Genomic DNA, 20102 nt, shown 5'->3' with positions numbered 1-20102 from the left:
AGCTGCAGGGGTGTCACAAATTGAGTCTGAACAGAAAGAAGTCGATCTAATACTTGATTGGTGGCCTGGGGAACTTTAAATCTCCTCTGATGAAAGTGATGTTGCTGATTTTTGCCATGAGTAAAGTGAAACTTAAATTGACTGAAGTGTGTCAAGCCATTGTGTGATTTTTGCCATGAGTAAAGTGAAACTTAAATTGACTGAAGTGTGTCAAGCCATTGTGTGCATTCATGGCTATTTTCCTTCTACTGCCATCACAGAATATTCCTTTTTGGGGAAACTGAGCAGCTAAATCATAATATTAATGTGTAGTTCAGTGGTTTATTGCTGTTTTCTCTCTCACACAAGTAAGAGGGAAGATTCACCAAGCAATGTTGTATTCCATGTATGAGTTAAAAGTAATGTATCACATTCCTGATTCAGTGTGATGTTGCTCCAAGCTGACACCTTAGTGAAAATAGTTCCGAGGAGGAGACTTAAAATATGGCTAATTCCATTTATTATAACTTATCTCCTTTTTTTCATCCTTTAAAACTAATTAAAAGTCAAGTTAATTAGCTCAAGTAKCTTGCATTTCTAAGTAGTTATCTATATGGAGTCAGGTTGTGTTAGTATTACAAGATACTAAATTTGTAAAATACTTGGCATCATATGGATTTAGCRATGATTAATGAAGTTTTGTCYGTCAAATTGACTGGATACCTTGCTAGCATGGTATTTAAACAGTATTTAAGGGAGTGTGCAAATCTTACTGGCCTAAGGAATTAACTTGAAGTACAGATATATTGTAGAAATTCTGAAATGTGCAAAACTTGTTTCCTTTCAAAAGCTGGCAAAAAACAGTTGGTAAACCTTGCACCTTTTTACTAACTTCTTAGCTAAGAGTTTTGCCTATCTTATAAAATAGTGAAGAATAAAAATGCGCTCAAATTGTCATAACTTCTTAGCCACAAAGCCAAAAAATACGTGTTCAGTTAATGTGACAATATTTAAAAAAAAAAAAAAAAAAAAAAAAAAAAAAAAAAAAAAAAAAAAAAAAAAAAAAAAAAACAAAACGAAAGAACACCTAAAAATTACTGAAGATATTTGGCTGAAATTGGTTACAGGTTAGGTCAGAAACAGGTCAGAGGTCTTGTTATACATTTGTGTGGATTGTTACGGACATTAGAAAGTGKGTTTCCATTTCATTTTTACTGTGAATATAAGAAACTTCAAGATGGAGTTCCAACTTCTGGAAATAAATTCATGAGTAGTGTGGAATGAGAAAGGGAGATTGTTTTAGTTGTACGTGGTTTTATGAAGTGAATGAACTTCTTTATCAAGACTATATTCACATTTTAACTGCTGAACTATGATTTCTGTTGGCTTCTGTATTCCAAAGATTCCTAAGGCTAAAAGTCATAGCTGCATTTTGTTAACTTGACAAACCTTCCTTTTTCTTGGGAAGTTGCCACATCTTGGTGTAATAGGCATCAGAATGTTGCTTGTGCTTTTGTGAACTGCATGCATTTCAATTTTAATATCAGGGAGCTTCACAGGATGTTTTTGGGGAGCATTCAGCTTTGTAGAAAGTTTTATCATAGTATGCTCTGCTGTTTTATCTTGGTACTGGGTCAACCGCCACAAGAAAGATTTGTATAACTTGCTCTTGTTCTCTAGCTGTGCTAAAATGGCTTCTGAGGTGTTTTCTTTTGTGTGTTTAAAATATCTGTCATCTCACCTAGAAGTACTTTTGCTTTCATAAGGTAAAAGCTTACAAACATAAAAGCATCAGAGGAAAGTGAACTATCAAAAAGTATTTCTTGGCAGCACAAGAGGCCACTTTTTGCAAAAAGATCTGTTTTTTTTTTTTCACTTCCTTGGGCTTTTTTTGGTTTTGCACAAAAATACTTTCCATTTGAGCAGCATTTTTGCCTACCTATAGCTGTAGGGTCCAAAGTAGAKCACTGTAGTTGATCAATGAAAGCAAACCAAAACAAGGTATATAAAAATCAGACACTGTCACTGTCATCTACCTAATGTTGCCTTCTTCACATGGGGCAGTGTATCCAGAATGAGCTGTAACCTTCAACTGCACTGCCAAATAGCCACTCTGTTTTGCTGCATCTCATTCTTGAGAGGAGACTCTCAATTTCTGTTTTYCCCTACTTCCCACAATGTCATACTGTTGACCACACCTTTTCAGTTCTTACCTTTGAGATTTTGTGTGAAAAACATTAATGAAGCTGAGACACTTTGTGGGTGTCATCATCAGAAAGTATTGTGATACTGCAGTGACTTGAGCCATCAGTAATGCCAAGAATACAAAATTGGCAAATACAAAAAAAAAAATATGTTTCAGCGTTTTGAGTATTGAAATTTAGACAAAACGTTATTTACAGGAAATAAATGTTATGTGAAAATAGCGAAGGTACTTGGTAGTGAAAATGCTAAAAGCTTTTCGTTTCCCATGCGTGGGTTCTGCACATTTGCTGGCGCACTGCTGCTGGCGAGCAGAGTTCTCCATCTGCTGGTGCGAGGTGGTGGATGCACCCCGCAGAAAGGGCTGGAAGCGGCATTCCYATTTCTCAATTGTAGCAGCTGGATKTAGTCTTCAGGAAACTCAGTTCTTACCTTTATGTTTTTGGTTAAAATTGTTTCCAAATAGATCTCAAGATATCATGAACTTTTTAGCATGAGAGATGGCAAAAGCTGTTGCTTGAGTCACTGTAGATTATTTAACTGAAGTGTCATTTTATTCATTGACCCTTCAGGTGTGGTGCAGGCGCAGACAAGCAAGTAGAGCTAGAATATTTTTATTAACTATGCTTAGGAAAAGTCTCTCTCAGGTTTATATTTTCTAAATTTTTCTATATTTTTTTCACAATTAGAAAAGAATGCACCTGTGTAGTTGAACACAGGTCTGCTTACTCTGCTGTGGAACACTAATGTGTACTCAGAAGAGTAGTTTTTCTACTTTTCTACTTTAATCTGAGATTTTCTGGCTGGATAATTGCACCTGGTGACTTTTTACCCCTTTTCATTCCAGAATTTGTTTTGCTTCAGAGGGAAGCACATAGCTGAATGGTCAGCYGTCATCATTTCACCTCTAATATACCACGGCTTTAGCAGCCCTGGGGATTCTGCCCCCTCCCCTGTAAACTCCTTCCCAGTTTATATGCTAGGCATGACATCCTGTGGYGTGGAATGTCCCTTTGGCCAGTTTAKGTCTGCTGTCCTGGCCATGSTCTCTCMTGGCTCCTTGTGGACATTGCATACTGGCASAGTGTGGGAAATGCAAAAGCCTTTGGTGGACACTACTGAGCAACAACTAAAACTTCATTGTGTTATCAACATTATTCTTATACTCACTGTGTACTCTATTCACCTAGAAGTGGTGCATTAAACTCCYTATTTTTCTGTCTTCTAGTCTTCTGTTGCTATTTTACCAGTAATTCATGCAACATAAAAAAAAAAACATTAACAGCTGGATTTTGAGTTTAGTAATTATTAATGATGGCAGATAAAATACAGATCTGAAGGAATTATTTTGAAGTTAATATGACTTACTGCAGTGTGCTGTGTAGCATTACACTTAGAAGCTGGCAAGCTGTTGAAAACTTTTAGGTACCTAAGGAGTTTGTTTTCCTCTAATGAATATGGCAGGCATTAGGAGGAGCTCAGATACTTGGAGGGATTTCCTATTTTGATTCCAGAAAAGGTGCCATTGGATCTGCCCTAGCATTCTGTTTCAGCTCAACAGTGAACATCTGAAAAGTATCTGCTGGGCATCACCCCTTACTGGGCTTTGTTTTCCCCCATGGGGTGATCTTGGAACATGGAAACCAAGTTCCTTTCAAAATTAGCTTAGCTGGTATGCTCCAGCTCCGTTGGACATGTACTTTTCAGGATGGGGCCAGAGCTCTCTTAATAGCAGTTGCWGTCCCAACCGTGCCCTGTCAAATATATAACATGGGTGATAGGTTCTTAGCACTGTARTAGTGTTTACACTGCCAACAATGCAGCGTAGGAGTTTGCACAATGTGCACAGYCCATGTTGATGTATTAAGCTGATGTTTCTCAGCTTTGAGTTAAAATCTGAGGAGCAGAATCTGGATTAAATACTAGCTGTCCTGACTCTTAATAGTTCTGCTTCATAAAGTTATCCAGTACTAAGAATAATTCATCACCTGCTAATAGTTGCTGGTATTTTTTTTCTCTTTTGAAACTCAAGCTATGTATATATATCTGTTTCGCAGGATTGAATTGTGATGTCCTTCTAAGAAACTGAGACTCCATTACATACATCTACTTTTGGGAAAACTCTCCTCCTGATGTATTTTGAAAACTAAYTGAATTACCGTAGAAGTTCAGCATGGGAGGAGCTGTAAGTGCTGGAGAAGACAACGATGACTTAATTGATAACTTGAAAGAAGCTCARTACATTCGCACAGAGAGTGTGGAACAAGCCTTCAGAGCAATTGATCGTGGTGATTATTATCTGGAAGGATACAGGGACAATGCTTATAAAGACTTGGCCTGGAAGCATGGAAATATACACTTGTCAGCACCTTGCATTTATTCTGAAGTCATGGAAGCACTGAAACTTCAGCCTGGATTGTCTTTTCTAAATCTGGGTAGTGGAACCGGATACTTGAGTACAATGGTGGGATTAATATTAGGTAATTATTATTAGGTAACATGAATGTATTTATTCTAATCTAGTGGGTTTGCATATTTTAGAAGGTTTTGCAAGCCCTCTCTTTAACAATAACAGTACCATACTTAAAGCTAGCTCTTTGAGATGTGTTGTTAAAATATTGTTTGTTATCTACAAGCAGTTCACTGGTGTTGTAGTTTGGTGACATCTCATGGGATGTTTTGGAAGAGGCATTTCTTCTGTGTTCTGTAGTCTAAAATTCTCATTTGAAAGGAAGAAACCCTTATTTTTGCTTAAAAGGGAAAGGCAGAGTGGAACAATTTTTGAAGACTAGAATTTTCATCTGCATTTGCACTCTATTTGTGCCCCTACTGTCAGCTACTGTTTTAATCTTTTAAGTTTGTGGAAAGGAAAATCTAAATTGGGAAGTATAATTTCTCTTGAAATTATTTGAAAATATGTTTAATCATTTTATTAGTGAGAAAATWTTGTGATGTAGACTGATAATACTTTTTAATCTGGTCTGTCGKTTTTCAAAAGAGTTTTTAACACACTAGCAGTGTGTTTTTTCTTGTTTTCATGTATATTTCCTATATGAAAAAAAAGATGGRACTAAATATTATTGCCTGAATTAAATTTTAAAACTTGGAGAGAAAAATGCATTATCTCCTCATGTCCAATATTGAGACTACAGAGCACCAACAACTAATTATTTTATAAATTAATTTCATTACATAAAACAACTGCAGTTACTTTAATGTGTAGTTTTCATAKATACAATTTTATCGACCATATTACATGCAGTTTTTCTTTGGTAGCAGAAACCTTGCTGACAGGTAATATATATATTTTGCTTATGTTTGTTTATATACAAAAAGAAGATGTCATGGTTGTTTTCTTAATTTTCAATTTATTTAGTTACTTTCTGTCATTAGTTCTTACTTATTGGAATGAAGAAGTTATGCCTAATAGTGGATAACAAACATGATTTGTTTGTATCTCTGGCAGTATCTTTTGTTCTAGTCAATACTAATAAATACAAGAGATTCCACTGTTTTGTGGAAACAGGAATTATGTTCATTCACAAGTAAGARTAACATAAAGCTATCTACTCTCTTAGAGTGTTGATTTTCCCTGTTTGGGAGTGTTTCTAATTGAGACTAGTTAGTTTAAATTAGATGGTAATATTTTAAGTTCAGTATTAAAACAATTACTAAATATTGTTGCATTTTTTTTCTGTATAATGTGTCTTCAGGGTAGTGACTAATGGTATTTGTTTATTTCTGCCTTGCGGAAAGCTTTGTTACTTCRTTATTCTTTCTTAACTACTATGTTCAAAAGAAAAGAAATTTCTGTTTATTGCACTTGCTTGTGTATATTGTGCTTATATATGTTGTATTTAACCAATTTYGAGTAGCTGTTGAGTGCTCCTGGGTTAGACCTCTCCATATCAAGCAGAATTCTCATCCTTCAGAGTCGTGTATGCAGAGTTGAGRAAATTAAATGGGAAAAGACTTGTCTTCTACAGAGGGTGAGGTAGGCTGACAGCCCCTGAGGAGCATAATTACCCTGCAGATGTTCCCAAAAAGGCATCTCAGGTGCTGATAGTCGCTAGCAGGGCTTGAGCAGCCTGCATCAGCAGTTGCTCAGCCACTTAAAGAAGTAGACTTTCCATGTTTCTGGAGTGCTGTAGCCTGTCACCAAAGTCTTAGTGTTGCAATGTGTTCTGAGTTCTAGGTTGAGGCATGGAAGGTATAAATGGTTTATTTACACACACAGTTTATGTGCCTTTATTTTCTTACATAATCCTGATAAAAGTATTTTCATATAATAATTCTACTTTAGTGTTTGTTTTAAGCCAGGGAAGAGTTGCTCTAACAAAGAAAAATAAACAGATATAATTTTCTGACAAATAAACCAAATACATTTTTAAAAGCTCACTCTTCTTTTTTAAACCGATTTCAAAGTACTCTGCAGAACCATGTGGGTTTTATCAGTAGTTGGGTATCTTTCAATTTGACCATGTAGTGACAAATGTTTGTGCCACATCGGCAGTGTCAAAATGACTAGGTTAAATTTTGAAATAATCTGAAACTGTTGATCGCTTCTAAGTGTAGCAACATGCTAAGAAGACCTGCGCCAATCCTTAGAGAATGAATTAACTGTTGTTGATACTGTTAAAATGTAAACAAAGTTGAAGCTAGGTGGTGGAATTGATGGCTCATTATTCTGAAAGAGGCCAGTTGACTTCAGAGAGTAGTGGAGAAGTTGGTTTCCCATTTTTAGAATAGCTGACTCTGCTTACATGTCCAGCTGTGATGTTCCCAGTGAAAGAAGAGAACATGTTTCTCATCTTTGTTTAAAGATACTGTGGTGTATGATGATGTGGTAGTGTTCTACATTGATAGTTTTAATTTCAAGCTGCTGGAGCAATTGACATTTGCAGGATGTTTTGGTTCTTTTCAAAGTTAGGTACTTGAAGGAATTTACATGTGAATTTTTTGACAGATTATGTTTATGCTTTTTTAATTTACTTTAAATTCCATGGTTAAAGGAATTGTGATTAAGTTTTAAGTAAAGAAAACATGCCTCAAAAGYTGCTGAATGTTGTAGAGCTGTTAGAAACATCATATATGGCCTGTTGTGGTACAAGGCAACATTACATAAGCGTCTAGAAAGGGATTGTCTATGCCGGTGTTTTTCTTAAAAGGACCAATAATAAAATGAATTTACAGTAAAAATGAGTGCCAGCAGGATGTACATATTTTTACAAGTTCTGAGAACATGGCTTGAATGATAGCTGCCTTTTGCCTGCAGTCAGTGAGGTCTTGTGAGCACTGCCAGTGGATTGGTTTTATTTCACTCAGTAGAAAATGTTCTAAAATATGTTAAGAGTTGCAATTWTTGAACAGCTTAATGTATATACCTACATGCTATATTTTTCTTGCAGTAAAATTAAACCTCTGTTGTTAACCCCAGGGTTGTTTTGTTRATCTGTGTCCTAGAAAAGACAAATTGAATTCTGTTTCTCTGGAGTAACATCATGGAGCTAAAAATTTAGGGAAGATTTAGAATCCACTAGAGGATATAAATATAAGTTTTGTCTAATGTTATTGATGTTTACTTTCCCTCTTCCCCTTCCCTCTCCCTTTTCCAATTCTATGCTCCAATGACTAAAGACCCTGGGCTATGAGTGCATATTAAATTTAGAATCCTCAGAGCAAATGTGACTGTCTGATTCAGATTCCTTCCTGATGTGGATAATCCTCATAATACTGTCTCATGATTTCTTCTTGTTCCTGAAATATAGCATTAACTTTTGGCACACAATTTGACTTGGAATTATACTTGGGTTTGATCACARGAAAGCAATGCAATTGTGATGGGATTGTGATAAGTGAACATAACATRTGGGCAGTTTCACTGTTCTAGATGGAAATTACTTATTATATATAAGTAAATCAGGTGAAAATTCCTGATTTTACCACCTGCAAAATAGAACACCATATGTGGCTAAGGGATGTAATCCCCARTCTCTAAATTGGCAAAAGATTAATACTTTGTCCTAAGAAAGCTTCAAAATTTAAATACCAAAATACAGACKAAATTGTTCATTGTATTCCAAGTTATGTGTTGAAAAAGAATTTGCTCAGACTGACTCCAGTGTAGTCAGCTTATTTTCTGCATGCTCACAAAGAAAATTTATTCTGTTATTGTTTTGTTGGAGTTCTGTCCCTGTTCTTTYGTTGAACTGTTGACCTTTTACCTTCCTCTTAAGCAGTGGTAATGCAAATGCAAAAAAAACATCTTTGTCTAGCAGTGTTTGGTGACTGTTTTATGTGTTGTTAATATTTTCAGAGTATAGTGCTGTTCCATGCCRTTTTGCTGTGCTTAAAGAAAAAGAAAAGAAACACCACAAAAACCCATGATGCCATTTTTACTTACAGGACCTTTTGGGATAAATCATGGAATAGAGCTTCATTCAGATGTGGTAGAATATGCCAAGGAAAAGTTGGAGAGCTTCATAAAATACAGTGATAGCTTTGATAAGTAAGTATCTAATTTGTCTAGCTTGCTTGGCAACATTTTTGATTTTAAACTCAGTGTGTCATTACTTATGAGCTTAGGAAGGCAGAAGAATGGCATCACACAACCAAAACGTAAAACTTCCAGTTTGTGGCTCTACTTCATGAGGTAAGTTGAGGCTTAAAAAAACACTCTTTGGAAGTATGGGAATATTTCTGCTGTGCAGTGCTTAACAAAATGGATTTTCCTGCATTTTGGTCAGGTGTATACATACACAGACACATGTATGTATGTGCACGTACACGCCTATATGCATTTAGGAGAGTGGCATGATATGTGGGTGTCTTTGCATGTATTGATTTTTATGCATTACGTCCGTTTTTATTATGTGATTGTACATCATCTCTCTATACTGTATTAACTTTTTTTCTAATCTAGCCCTGTTGATCTGGAACTGAGTAAATTTTTCTCTTTGTGTTTACTCCCTGAAGAGGTGGACTTAAGAGTATTCATCTGTGCTTGTAACACTACTCATTTTTACTTCTGTGTGTAATTCTGGGTTGCAGGACTCTGTACCTGATTGCTTCTACCTACTGAACCATTTTTTATTATTTTAAGTTGGCCTTAAATTGTAAGAATATKGGGCCTCTCTGCCTCTGTAGAAGGAAAAACAAGGTTCTGGCTAGGGCTGTTCTTTGTAAAGACTTCTTTCCTTGCAGGCAATAAGTTCTCCAAGAGTGATTATAAGGTAGCTTCTGGATATGCAGAAAAGCTTTTGAATTGTAGAAGTAGCCTAAAAATTGCACATCCTACACCTCTTTGTTCCCCAGTGGGCAACAAAGAAAATTCTTGCTATCCTTTTACCTATGTAATGTGCTTTATAACTGTCACATTCTTGATATTTTGGCTGGAGCTCGATCCACTTTTTCCCTTACCCCAAACTTCAGGAGCTTGTGTCTGACCACAAGCCTTTCTCTTCATACTCCTAAGAAACAGAATAGTATCATCCTGTTACCTGTGTCTGAAGTCAATTCTGTTATTCTGATAGTGGTTAGATTATTTTAGTACTATGTTTGCCCAGTAGAATAAATAAAATCATGTAGGAGAGAATGCATATGATTCATTACTATTGTTTTAATTTCAACACAAGCATTTGTGTTGGCTGAGGTTAATCTATAACAGAAGCCTGAACTAATAAAAGTGGATTCAGTGAGCAGCTTTATGATGGAATTTACGTGTCTTWAAAAAAGTGTGTGAAATACAGTCAYTTGCGATCACTTCTGGTGCTGCATTAATGGCTCTGTTATTTATATCTATATTAGAGGTACCTGTTAGCTAGTGAATTCCTGCGCATACCCGTCCTTGTGCATTTCTGTAGGTGTCTGTACGAGGCATACAATAAAACAGGTCTTGATTGGAATGTCTTTCCAATCAGGTGACAGGTCTGTGTACAGAAATTAAAGGAAATTGGGGTAGCAGTGAGGTTTTATAATTGTTTAAATTTCATTGGAATAGTTTTTTTAATGAATAGCAGAACACTATCGGGGGCCTGTGTTGGTTACACTTTAAAACRTGCAAAAACTTGAGAAAAAGGAAACACAACTGTTAAACTTGGTGTAAGTGAAGTGTCCGTGTTGTATGTATATTGTATTTCAAAGAAATTTGACTTTGTGTTTCAAAGAAATATGACTCTCCTCACCAACCTAACAAAAATTATACTTTTGTGAAAGTGCTTTTTGATGCAAATCTGCCTGTAATAGCTGCACTGCAGCTGACATGATAATTGTTGCCTGGTTGGATTTTGTATTTTAAGGGGAATTTTTAACTTGTCCGCATAGCTGATTTGGGCTAACTGCTTTCTTTGTAAATATTCTGTATTATTTTAGTGGAGTTAATGAAGATGATGTGTGCTTATTTTTCTGTGGTGGATTTCTTTGTTTTTACTGTAAGTATTAATATCATGTCTTGAATTTTAAGCTGACTCTCCAAGTTACATTTTCTGACTCAGTAAGTCTGGGTTTGATTCTTGTTTCAGTAACTTTTTCCTGAGTCTTCATTTTTAAGTGAAAGATTTTTACCCTGAGTTATGGACTGTGGCATCTGAACTTAACTACTGCTTTGGTCACCTTAGTATTTGGCCACCCAAGGAAGAGGTGTGTGRTATCTGTCTGCTGCTGAATGCTGCTATAGACCAAGCAGGAGTCGTCACTGTTTGAAAATAGGTTATATGGCAGACTGGTACGAATGAAGTTTGTTGTCTCCATGAATGTGTATGTAAAAAATAACTTCCATTTGACCAGCAGCCTCTAACAAGGTGCCCTTGGGACATAGAAGCCCAGAGAGCACAATGTGTGTTCCTGGCAGTAATGGAGTTACACGAATGAGAAATTCAGTAAAGCTCTGCTTTGCCACTTCTCTGCATTCTTCCTGTAGTGTATAAAGTTCTGCAGTCTGGTCTGGTGTTTTAAGCATTCTGCCTTTGAAACAAAACCCACAACTTTAAACTTGTGGGTGGGTACTTGGACTGCTCCAATGTGGATCATAAATAAGCACTTTGTAACTTTGTGGTGTTCCTTTACTTGGAGCAATAGGCCATCGATTTTGCATCTGACTTTCACATGAAGCTGGGTCATGAAGATTTGGGTTCTTGCCTAATAAAACAAGATGGCATTGATGCCATTTTTATGGGGGAATGTTCCAGTGCTGTGTGATACAGTATGACTTTCTTTTTTGATTCCTGATAATGGTGCAAATAAAAATYTACTTTTCTATGAGTCAGGTAAGGTACTTCACCAGAGACCTGACACTGTATAAAATTAGGATGTCCGGAAGGATTTGAGACTCCTCTCTCAGCTAAAAGGGAGGGCTGTCGGTCTTTGGTAGCTGGTCTTATCTCAGTTTTGACCTCTTGAACTGTTCATCGAAAGAAGAGTTTTTAGATACCTGTTTCAAAAAGTAAAAAAATTCCAGTAATTAGTTGTATCTGTATCCATATCCCACCAATCTGTACAAAGTTTTTTTCTAAATGGAGGTGGAGTTGTGCATTCTGAAAGATAAAATGCTGTCTTGATTTACTTCATGTATGTTTGGCCGTAGAAGCAAAGCTGTTCTTTCTTGAAAACATCTGAAAGTGTCATGATGGTTGAGGTACAAAGACTTTAGGTATAGACCAAAGAATCTTCTTTGAGTCTGAAATATTTGTAAGGCTCTCTTTCATTCTTGAAACCTTCAGAGAATGCATGCCGATTAAGGGGAAAAGAATCATTCCTTAAGGAGGCTCTATCTAAAACACATATGTTCAAGTACCAGGCCCCGCTTCACCTGTTTATTGAAGGGGAATGTGTTGTCTTTTCTGCTCCCATTCAACTTCTAGACCTAGAATATCCAGCTTGGAGAGAGAGCCACAGGGCAAGGCTAGGTTGCCCATCTTCTAGCACCCTATCAAAACCCAAACCTGGGTAAGCTGGTGAAGTCCCTGCTGTGAAAGAAAATCACCAACCCTTCTCAGGATCAAAAGAAACTTCAATGGTAAGTGACAAGAACCCTAGTACTAATTCTGGGATGACTGGTATGGGTAAAACTTCTTCCTGAAGTCCTGTAGTAGGTTGTGTTGGCATTAAAGAGCAGTAAAGAACATTTTGAGGCTGAATCAAATTCAGCCTTACTGAATTTTAAGGCTACTTATAGGACTTTAAAGGCTTAGTTTTTTAATTAAAGCAGATTTGAAAGGCGAGTCCTGGGTCTAGACACAAAGACAGATAAAAGTCTTTCTTGCTGGTCAGCTGGCTAGTGATTGCGGTAAAAATCTAAGCAGGAAAAGCAAACTGTCTCCAAAACTCACTGATGGCTTTCTCAGTTTAGCTCTTACTGATAACCTGATTTCAGATAGTGTAAATAATGGGTTTTTTTTAGTGGTGAGTGAAAGTGTAAATAATGGGGTTTTTTAGTGGTGAGTGAATTCTTGTAGAGATTTAATCTAATAGGAGCAACACAGGGATGACAAGAATTCCAGTGGAATTCTTTTATGCTAGAGATTATGTTAAACAAAAAGGAAAGGAAAATAGGAGTTTGAAACATAGCCATTTTTTTATTYAGAGATATGAGGGAAGTACTATTTCTCATTCTTTACCTTGTAAACCGGAAGGCTCCAAAGACAATTGAATCTGCACTTACCTTGGGAGGAACTAAACCTGCATTTTCGAAGTATTTGATAGTTACAGAAGTAGATATTCTTGCCCTGTCAGAACCACAAATAAAATACCTTTTAAAAATAAATTCCATGGTGGACACCGCCTTTCTTTGGAAATCTCTTATGATACAAGTTTTGATAGTATTTTTACATTAGAACAAGTGATGACAATACTTGGTGTATGGCTCATATAACAGGTGTTGTTTCACAAAAATCCACAATATAAAATACAACTTGTTCAACCTATAAAACCATTTTCTGCTTCAGTAAAAACAGAAAGAAAATACTTTTSTAGTTCTAGTAAACAAATCATTCTCTAGACTTTTTCTGTGGATATATTAGGGTGTTTACAATAAACTGGACTGACAATTTTTTTCTTGCTTCCTTGTGCCTGTTCACTTTCCTTAAAAATCTATGTGGAATTAATAAAAATATTCCTTCAGTATTATTTTTCATTTTTACTACAGAAGTTTAGCTATAATRGAGTTATATAATTAAGTTTAGTTGTAAATCATTGTTGAAGGGAGAGTGACATTAGTCGTAAGTATTCTTCAGAATCAGTGTKTGACTTTTTCTTCAGAAATGATTGAATAATGTACCAGAAATTATAAACAAGATAGCTGAGAAGAAGTGAGACAGTTTTATTCAGAGATGGAAATGACAAGTAYAAGTGAGGTAGAGATGGTTTTCTCACCATCCCTACATCATGGCCTGGAAGCTGAAAAAATGTTCAAGACATCACTGGATGGAAATTTTCCCAGCATAACTTTTGGCTGTTATTGTAATATTGATTAAAATTACTGTTGTAATTGGATGCAAAGGACTTAAAATTAAGTCTACAATGTGAGCTTTTCAAAGATTTAATATTTTAATTTGTTTTTCTTGTATTTCTAGTATACATGCAAAAGGTATTGACAATATTAGTAGGTGAAATGTATGTAACTTTTCAGTAAAGCATGCTMGAAATACATTAATATGTGTTTATACAGGAACCTAAGACTAGTTCAGAGAGCTTGGAAAAAYGCTTAATGAGATGGAAAGAACAATGGAGCAAAATAGAGAAAAGGTGGAAACAGCATGCCATGTGCCCTGATACTGCCCCACTTTACAGGAAAAAAATTARCACTCTTCAAAAATTGTTTACCTTTTTATCTGTCTGGGGTTAGTTCTAAAGCACTTTTGCATTCAAGTAAAATACAAAATGCTAATAAGCCATAGAAATCAAAAAGTATTTCATTAATCTGTTGCATGTGTTTGTGGCATGTTACATCACATGTCCTGTGAATATTGACCTTCATCTGTTGTTTCAAAGATAGGTTTCAAAACTTGAAAAATTGACTAAATGATTTGAAAACTTCTTCAAAGCTTTTTTAGTGAATACATTAGTGTTTAAATGCTAGGTTCTAAGAATGCTTGGAGTAAGATTACTGATTTATGAAACTCTTGTTTGACATAGGAAAAGCTCTGAGATTGTGTTCTTAATGCAGCTGAACAAAGAAGCCAGACCTTTCTAGGTTAAATGATGTGTAGCTTTTCAGTCTGTGTCTTTAAATCAGCACAGRAACTCATTTTACAACTGCTGTAGCTTTATACACCAGTTTTCGGTTTTGTTTCTTACTCTTTTCAGCAACAAATGTGCCAGAACTGGTGGGGGGTATATTTCCTTCTTTCCTCTCTTCTTCTACCATCCTGAGGAGTCCATTTTTGGAAAGTATGGTCAGCAGTATATTAGAACTAGGACAAAAGTTCATTAGTGAAAGAGTGCAAAAGTGCAAGTGTTACTTCCTCATCCCAGTAACAAAAATTGTTTAATGTTTTATCACGTATTTTCAGACTCTAYACATTCTGCAGATTCATTTCAATTTCTGTTTATTAATGTATTTGATGGTTTAAGGGTAGTTTGATATAAAACTAATTCCATGAGTTCTTATGCTGGATTTGCTATTCTGTTTTGAAATATTTATTAAGATATGCTATGTTTTGGACTTTTTTTACTACAATGACTTGAGTGAAATCCTTTCTTCTAATGTAGTGTCACTGTAGTTCAAATRACAAATGTTAACAACTTGCCAACCTTTTCTTATAAATTATTAAAGTTGAACAGTAGTCCTTTAGCMTTAAATTTAAATAGATTTAAATAAATTTCCCATTAAGAGGGAATTCTTAATGCAGTTTGATGGTACTGAATGTGATTTCAAGCTTTTTTAGAGGTTTGAGTTGACTAGCCAAAGGAAATGAGTGTGGATGGGAAAATGTGGGAAGCCAGCGAGAGACTGCGGGCAGCCTCTCGCTGTGGCCTTGAATGTTATAGATAAGCAACTTTTGTGTGTGACATTTTTACAATGGAAAAACTAAAAATTTGTAAATAATTAAATAAAGGTAAAAGGGCTCAGCTGCTGTAAAAGGAGACGTTTGGATGCCAGCTGAAGAGCGTTTGTGAGAGCTTAATGCTCTCCAGCTGGGATGAAGAATCCGGGAAGTAGCTGCTTGGAAGGACATGCTCGGCTGCTTACAGGAGAGCACTTGTGAAGGAACCATGGAAGATTCTGGAGAGAGAGTATGGAGGGTTGCACTGTGAGTTAACAGAGCACTGACTCATGACACCTTCCCCTGCGTCCGTTGGCATGTTGAGGTCTTCACCAAAAGGAAAACAGCTTACTAAATTCATGCTGATATGGATTTTCTTTCTGTAAGGGCTGTGAACAGTAAGCTGCGAGATGTGAGTGTGGTTGGTAAATACAGGGATAGGCAGAAGTATACTGTCAGATGATATTTTGATATGAATGTAGTAGTTGAGAGGTGTAAAATGTAGCTGGAGTGGTGCTGGTTTTAAGAACTAAATCTTGTCTTTCAAAAACAGTTTTGAGTGATTCCCCAATACTGCTTTTCTTAAGCATCTCATAACATGTTTTACTGTTGCATTCAGATACAAATCTGAGAATGCTAACAGTTTGTTTTTTTTTCTCCTTTAAATAACTTGGTGTTTTTCCCTCCAATGCTATTTAACTTGTTCTTTTTTTTTTAAAGAATCAATGTTTACCGCTTAAAACAACAAAAACTTGCACATAAGTTCATCTTCACAAGACATGAGGATAACATCCTTCATTCATGGCAGTTGTATAGGTAGAMGAGCTTAGCCCAAGAAATGTCCTGTACCTCTTCAGGGTTGGAAGTAATTGAAGGCAGGCTTCATGGGTGGGTATTATATTAGGACTAACCAATTAATCCCCGTGTAAAAAAATCCCTGCTATTAGRGTAGGTTAGTGCTATACTCTTCTGGTTTTTTAATTAGTATTTYGCTATGATATGAATACTAGGTTGGTGGATATGGATACAAGAGTAACAAACTTAGTTCTTCGCTGTAAACGTTTTAAATGGTTGTTAATTTTATTACAGTAGTAATACTTGGTTGTGTTGATATCTGTAGGGAGCCTGACTTAAAAATATGGGCAATTACAATCTATTTCTTCATAATTTTCTTATGTTTCTGCAGCAAAGACAAAAGCTCACTTTAAATTCTACTTCTTTCTTTTTTTTTTTTTTTTTTCCCACATTTAGCTGGAAGAAGAGTACAAACTTGAAACTGCCCATCCCATGCAGAAGTTTTATATGCTTGAAATTGCTTGGTTATCTTGGGTCATTGCTACATGGGATCTGTGTGTGCTTAATTTATGCTGTGGCAAGTGTTCATTTAAACAGAGATATTCTGTTGCTATGCTGTCTGTAATGGAAATTCTTCMGTTTCTGTGCTCTTGGCTGTTGGTCCTCTTGTAATCAAGATAGCAGATTCAACTGAAGAACCTAAAGTGACTAAACTTCTCCAGATCATTGCAGCACTTTCTCCCCTTCTCTTTGTTACCTGATGTGTGAAATAAGAGATTTTTTTCATGTCACCAATATAGTGCTGTGTAAAGCCACCCTGGCCACATGGTAGAGTTGAACAAATATTAAAGAACATTTGGCATTTCTTAGTTYATTTCAGCTTGGAAACAAACAAAATATTTAAGTGAAATATTATCTCATCTTSATAAGTATCTTACATGTTAGTTGATACTGCATGTTAAAGCAATCATCRGTATGAATAAAAGGTAGCTCCATGTAAGACAGAATGAAGTGTCTGGTCTGTTTTAATATCCCAGATGCAATARGAATAAAATAAACTTGATGTTGTGACAATTAGTACTAAAAGAATTTGAATTTGATTCTTTTCTAATGAAACTTGATCTAAGATGGTTGATACTACTTTCATGCCATAAGACTAAAATGCTTGCGATGCTCTTTGTAGGTATTGTTAATACTGAATGCTTCCTTGTATTTGTAGAACCTTTGTATTTAAGTTCTAAGTAATTTCCTGATCAGCTGATGGGGTCTCTTATACTTGAGTAAAACCAAACTAAAATTCACTTTTTTTTTTTTTAAATTACTCGGGCGAATTAGTAATAAATATTTAATAAATAATTTTCAGAATTGTACTTCAGTCTGTGTTCAAAGCTTATCTCAAATTACTAGATTGGATAAATACAAGAAAATTGTATGTACCTTTATCAGTTCTTTCTGGTTCAGAGATGTGCATGTATTTGTGAAATTGAAGTCATCTTAAGGTTCAGGGATCTGRGAAAGAGTCTTGCTGCATCACTAGTGGGATCTATATTGCATGGGAGTGTGGAGGTGCAAGATTCATTGTTCTACGACTTGTTCATGTAAAAGTCTGTGGTCCTCTACTAGGTAGCAACTCAGTAAACTTYTTTGATGTACCTGGTATGAGTCACTGCTCATAACATAACACATGAAACTGTTATTTCTGTGAGAAGCATGAATGAGGAGGGATTGGCTTTTGAACAGGCATGTTGCTGTTAMATGAGACAGTTTATCACCTTTAGCTCCCATTTCTTCTACCTCCTTTTACCTTTCTGGCTAGCAGGGACATGTGGCAGTTCCTGAACTGCCTGGTATTGGGTAGAGCAGCTAGCAAACCGATTCAGGCCAGCTTGGGGGGGTGAGCATTGYGTGGTCAGGTAAGCTGATTAGACTTCATTTTTCATCTGGCATGGAGTAAAGAGGTGTTTTCAGGAATTACATGTAACCTAGTCCATAAAGTGTTTAGGTTTGCTGTGGYAAATGAATGTCTCAGGAAGACCATCTGTTGACAGACTGGGTTGAAACTCTTAAAAACTGTGGAGGAAGAACGTATTTTTTTGTAGTAAATTGAATAATAAATGAACAGCTGTTCTAATMATGAGTTCTGTGTCTTCATGAAACTCTGCTAATAACGTGGAGGGAGCACAGTCCAGCCAATTTAAAATGCCTATAGACAGAGTTGGTCTCTAGTGCTTAACCCATCTTATTCTTGTAAGTGTAGTAAGAAGTTGTGCTTGTGTGTCTTTATTGTGGCCTTCTGGTTGCAAGTTGTGGAGTTAAATGAGAAATTATCWTTAGCTTTTACTGTATTTTTAAAGACTATTGTGAATTTTTGTCCCCAGCTCATGTATAGACTATTTTGTGTCCAGGACATGTTTTGTGGGGTTTTGTTGTGTCTTGTATTCCTTGGATAGTTCAGTGTTCCTCCTTGTTTTAAGAGGGTGTGGCCAGTGTATTCATGAGCTCTTAGGCTGGTTTCTAGTAGAGGAAACAGGATTATCTAGTAATAAATTTTGGTGGATTTTAGAGGAGCATTCTGAGACTATAAGGAGAAATTATGAAAGCTCTAGGGGCAGACAGAGAGGGAGGCTGTCTTCATTTTTGTAAAACTAACAAGGGACTGGGTCAAGATTTTACACTCCATTTTAGAAAAATAYCATACTTATTCTCTTCCTGCCCTGTCCCCTTTTCTCTTTTACTTTTTAAATGCACAGAGGTATTTTGCTGGAACTTTGAAATTAAATTGATGTGGTAATGCTTGATTTAAACCGTAGGCAACCTGAAATAAAAGGTGTAGCATAAAACTGCTTGATTGTACTATGTGTAGAATGTAGAAAATGTAGGAAAGAACATGATAGCCCAGGTGCTTACAAAATGAGATTTGCTTCTTCAGCAGATTGATCAGTGCCTTGGATTTCATTTTCTTCCCAGTATTTAACCTTGTCTAATGCATTTCCAGATCTTTCTGTGTTAATCTGAAATTATTTCAACCATAGGTCAGGCCGGGCTACCTTCACTTTCCCAGCTGTGTGCAACAAAGCAGTTTATCTCTAGTCTTACTCTAGCTCCCTTTTATTTTATGTCAACCAGTGTTGTTTGTCACTTTCTTTTTTTTTTTTTTTTTTTTTTTTTTTTCCCCCCCCTCTGGATTTGGAGGAGAAAACATGCACTATTGACCACAAGAAGAGCATGACAGAGAGCCATGCAGTAGTTGTTAAAAGATTCTGGGGTCTGTCTGGACTAGTCAAAGAAAGAAGCATTGCTTTATTTTCAAGATCAAGCATCCCATCTTAGAAGGAAAAATACTTCCAGCAAAAACTTCAATTTCCTGATTTGTTAATGGCAGTGCTCTAGATCACAAAGCCAAGCGTTACAGGCTTAAACCCTAACCAGCGAAAGCAGCCAAATTTACTGTAACAGAAAAAAATTGATTTGAATGYTGTCAGGTGTTGTACTGGGATTTGTTAATGCTAGCCAAGCAAAAAGAAAAATTACGTTCCATTGACAGTCAGCCACAAAGTTCATAAAATGGCTATATGTATTTGAAGTTTTTAAAAAAATGCATTCCTTCTGCATGATGTTTGAGATGCATTGAACTTTAGATCAATGATATAGATACTGCTAGATGAAATTTATGAACTTCTTCATGCAACAAGGGTGTTAGGTTTTATGCAATATTTTTTTTTCAAAGAAAGATGTAAATCCTTTGTATGGGCTACTTTGTAACCTCTCTTCTTAAATGTAAAATGCTTAGGGAAGATATACAGTTATTCACTGAAGGATTTTTTTCACAAATGTTAAATTTTATTATGGTGTTAATAGCTGAAGCACTAACATGCTTCAGAGATTTAAAAAACGTCAGAAAATAACAGTGTTGTGGAGTATATATGCAGCATTAGCAATAAAATACTGTCTTGTACTATTTTCCTTTGGTATTTTATGCAGTGACAAAGAATACTTGCAGTCCTTGCAACTTGTGTTATAAACTTAGGTCTACCAAAATGAAGTTGTATAACTTCCATTTCTTGGTCAAAATGAGAACAGATGTTTCTGAGATAATGGTGGTGGTTTTTTTGGTTTCGGGGTTTTTTTTGGGGTTTTTTTTTTGTT

The 20102-nt window shown here is 35.9% G+C and overlaps 1 protein-coding gene across 2 annotated transcripts in view; it reads left to right on the top strand.

Annotated features, from left to right (window-relative positions):
• PCMTD1 (protein-L-isoaspartate (D-aspartate) O-methyltransferase domain containing 1) overlaps window positions 1-20102 on the top strand; it is a 42452-nt gene that overhangs the window by 14098 nt on the left and 8252 nt on the right. The window contains exons 2-3 of one of the 2 annotated variants that reach the window (XM_057368310.1): window positions 4239-4661; window positions 8587-8689. In XM_057368310.1, the coding sequence (XP_057224293.1) occupies window positions 4355-4661; window positions 8587-8689 (410 nt within the window). In that variant the 5' untranslated portion in view covers window positions 4239-4354. Of the gene's footprint in view, window positions 1-4238; window positions 4662-8586; window positions 8690-12105; window positions 12194-20102 lie in introns of those variants that run through there. The other variant, XM_057368311.1, reaches the window with a different exon arrangement.

The sequence above is a fragment of the Malurus melanocephalus genome, unplaced genomic scaffold, assembly GCF_030028575.1.
Source record: "Malurus melanocephalus ecotype Western Australia unplaced genomic scaffold, MMel_1.1 scaffold_90, whole genome shotgun sequence".
Taxonomy (NCBI): domain Eukaryota; kingdom Metazoa; phylum Chordata; class Aves; order Passeriformes; family Maluridae; genus Malurus; species Malurus melanocephalus.
The sequence above is the reverse complement of the archived record's forward strand: the minus strand, read 5'-3'. Positions and strand labels throughout refer to the sequence as shown.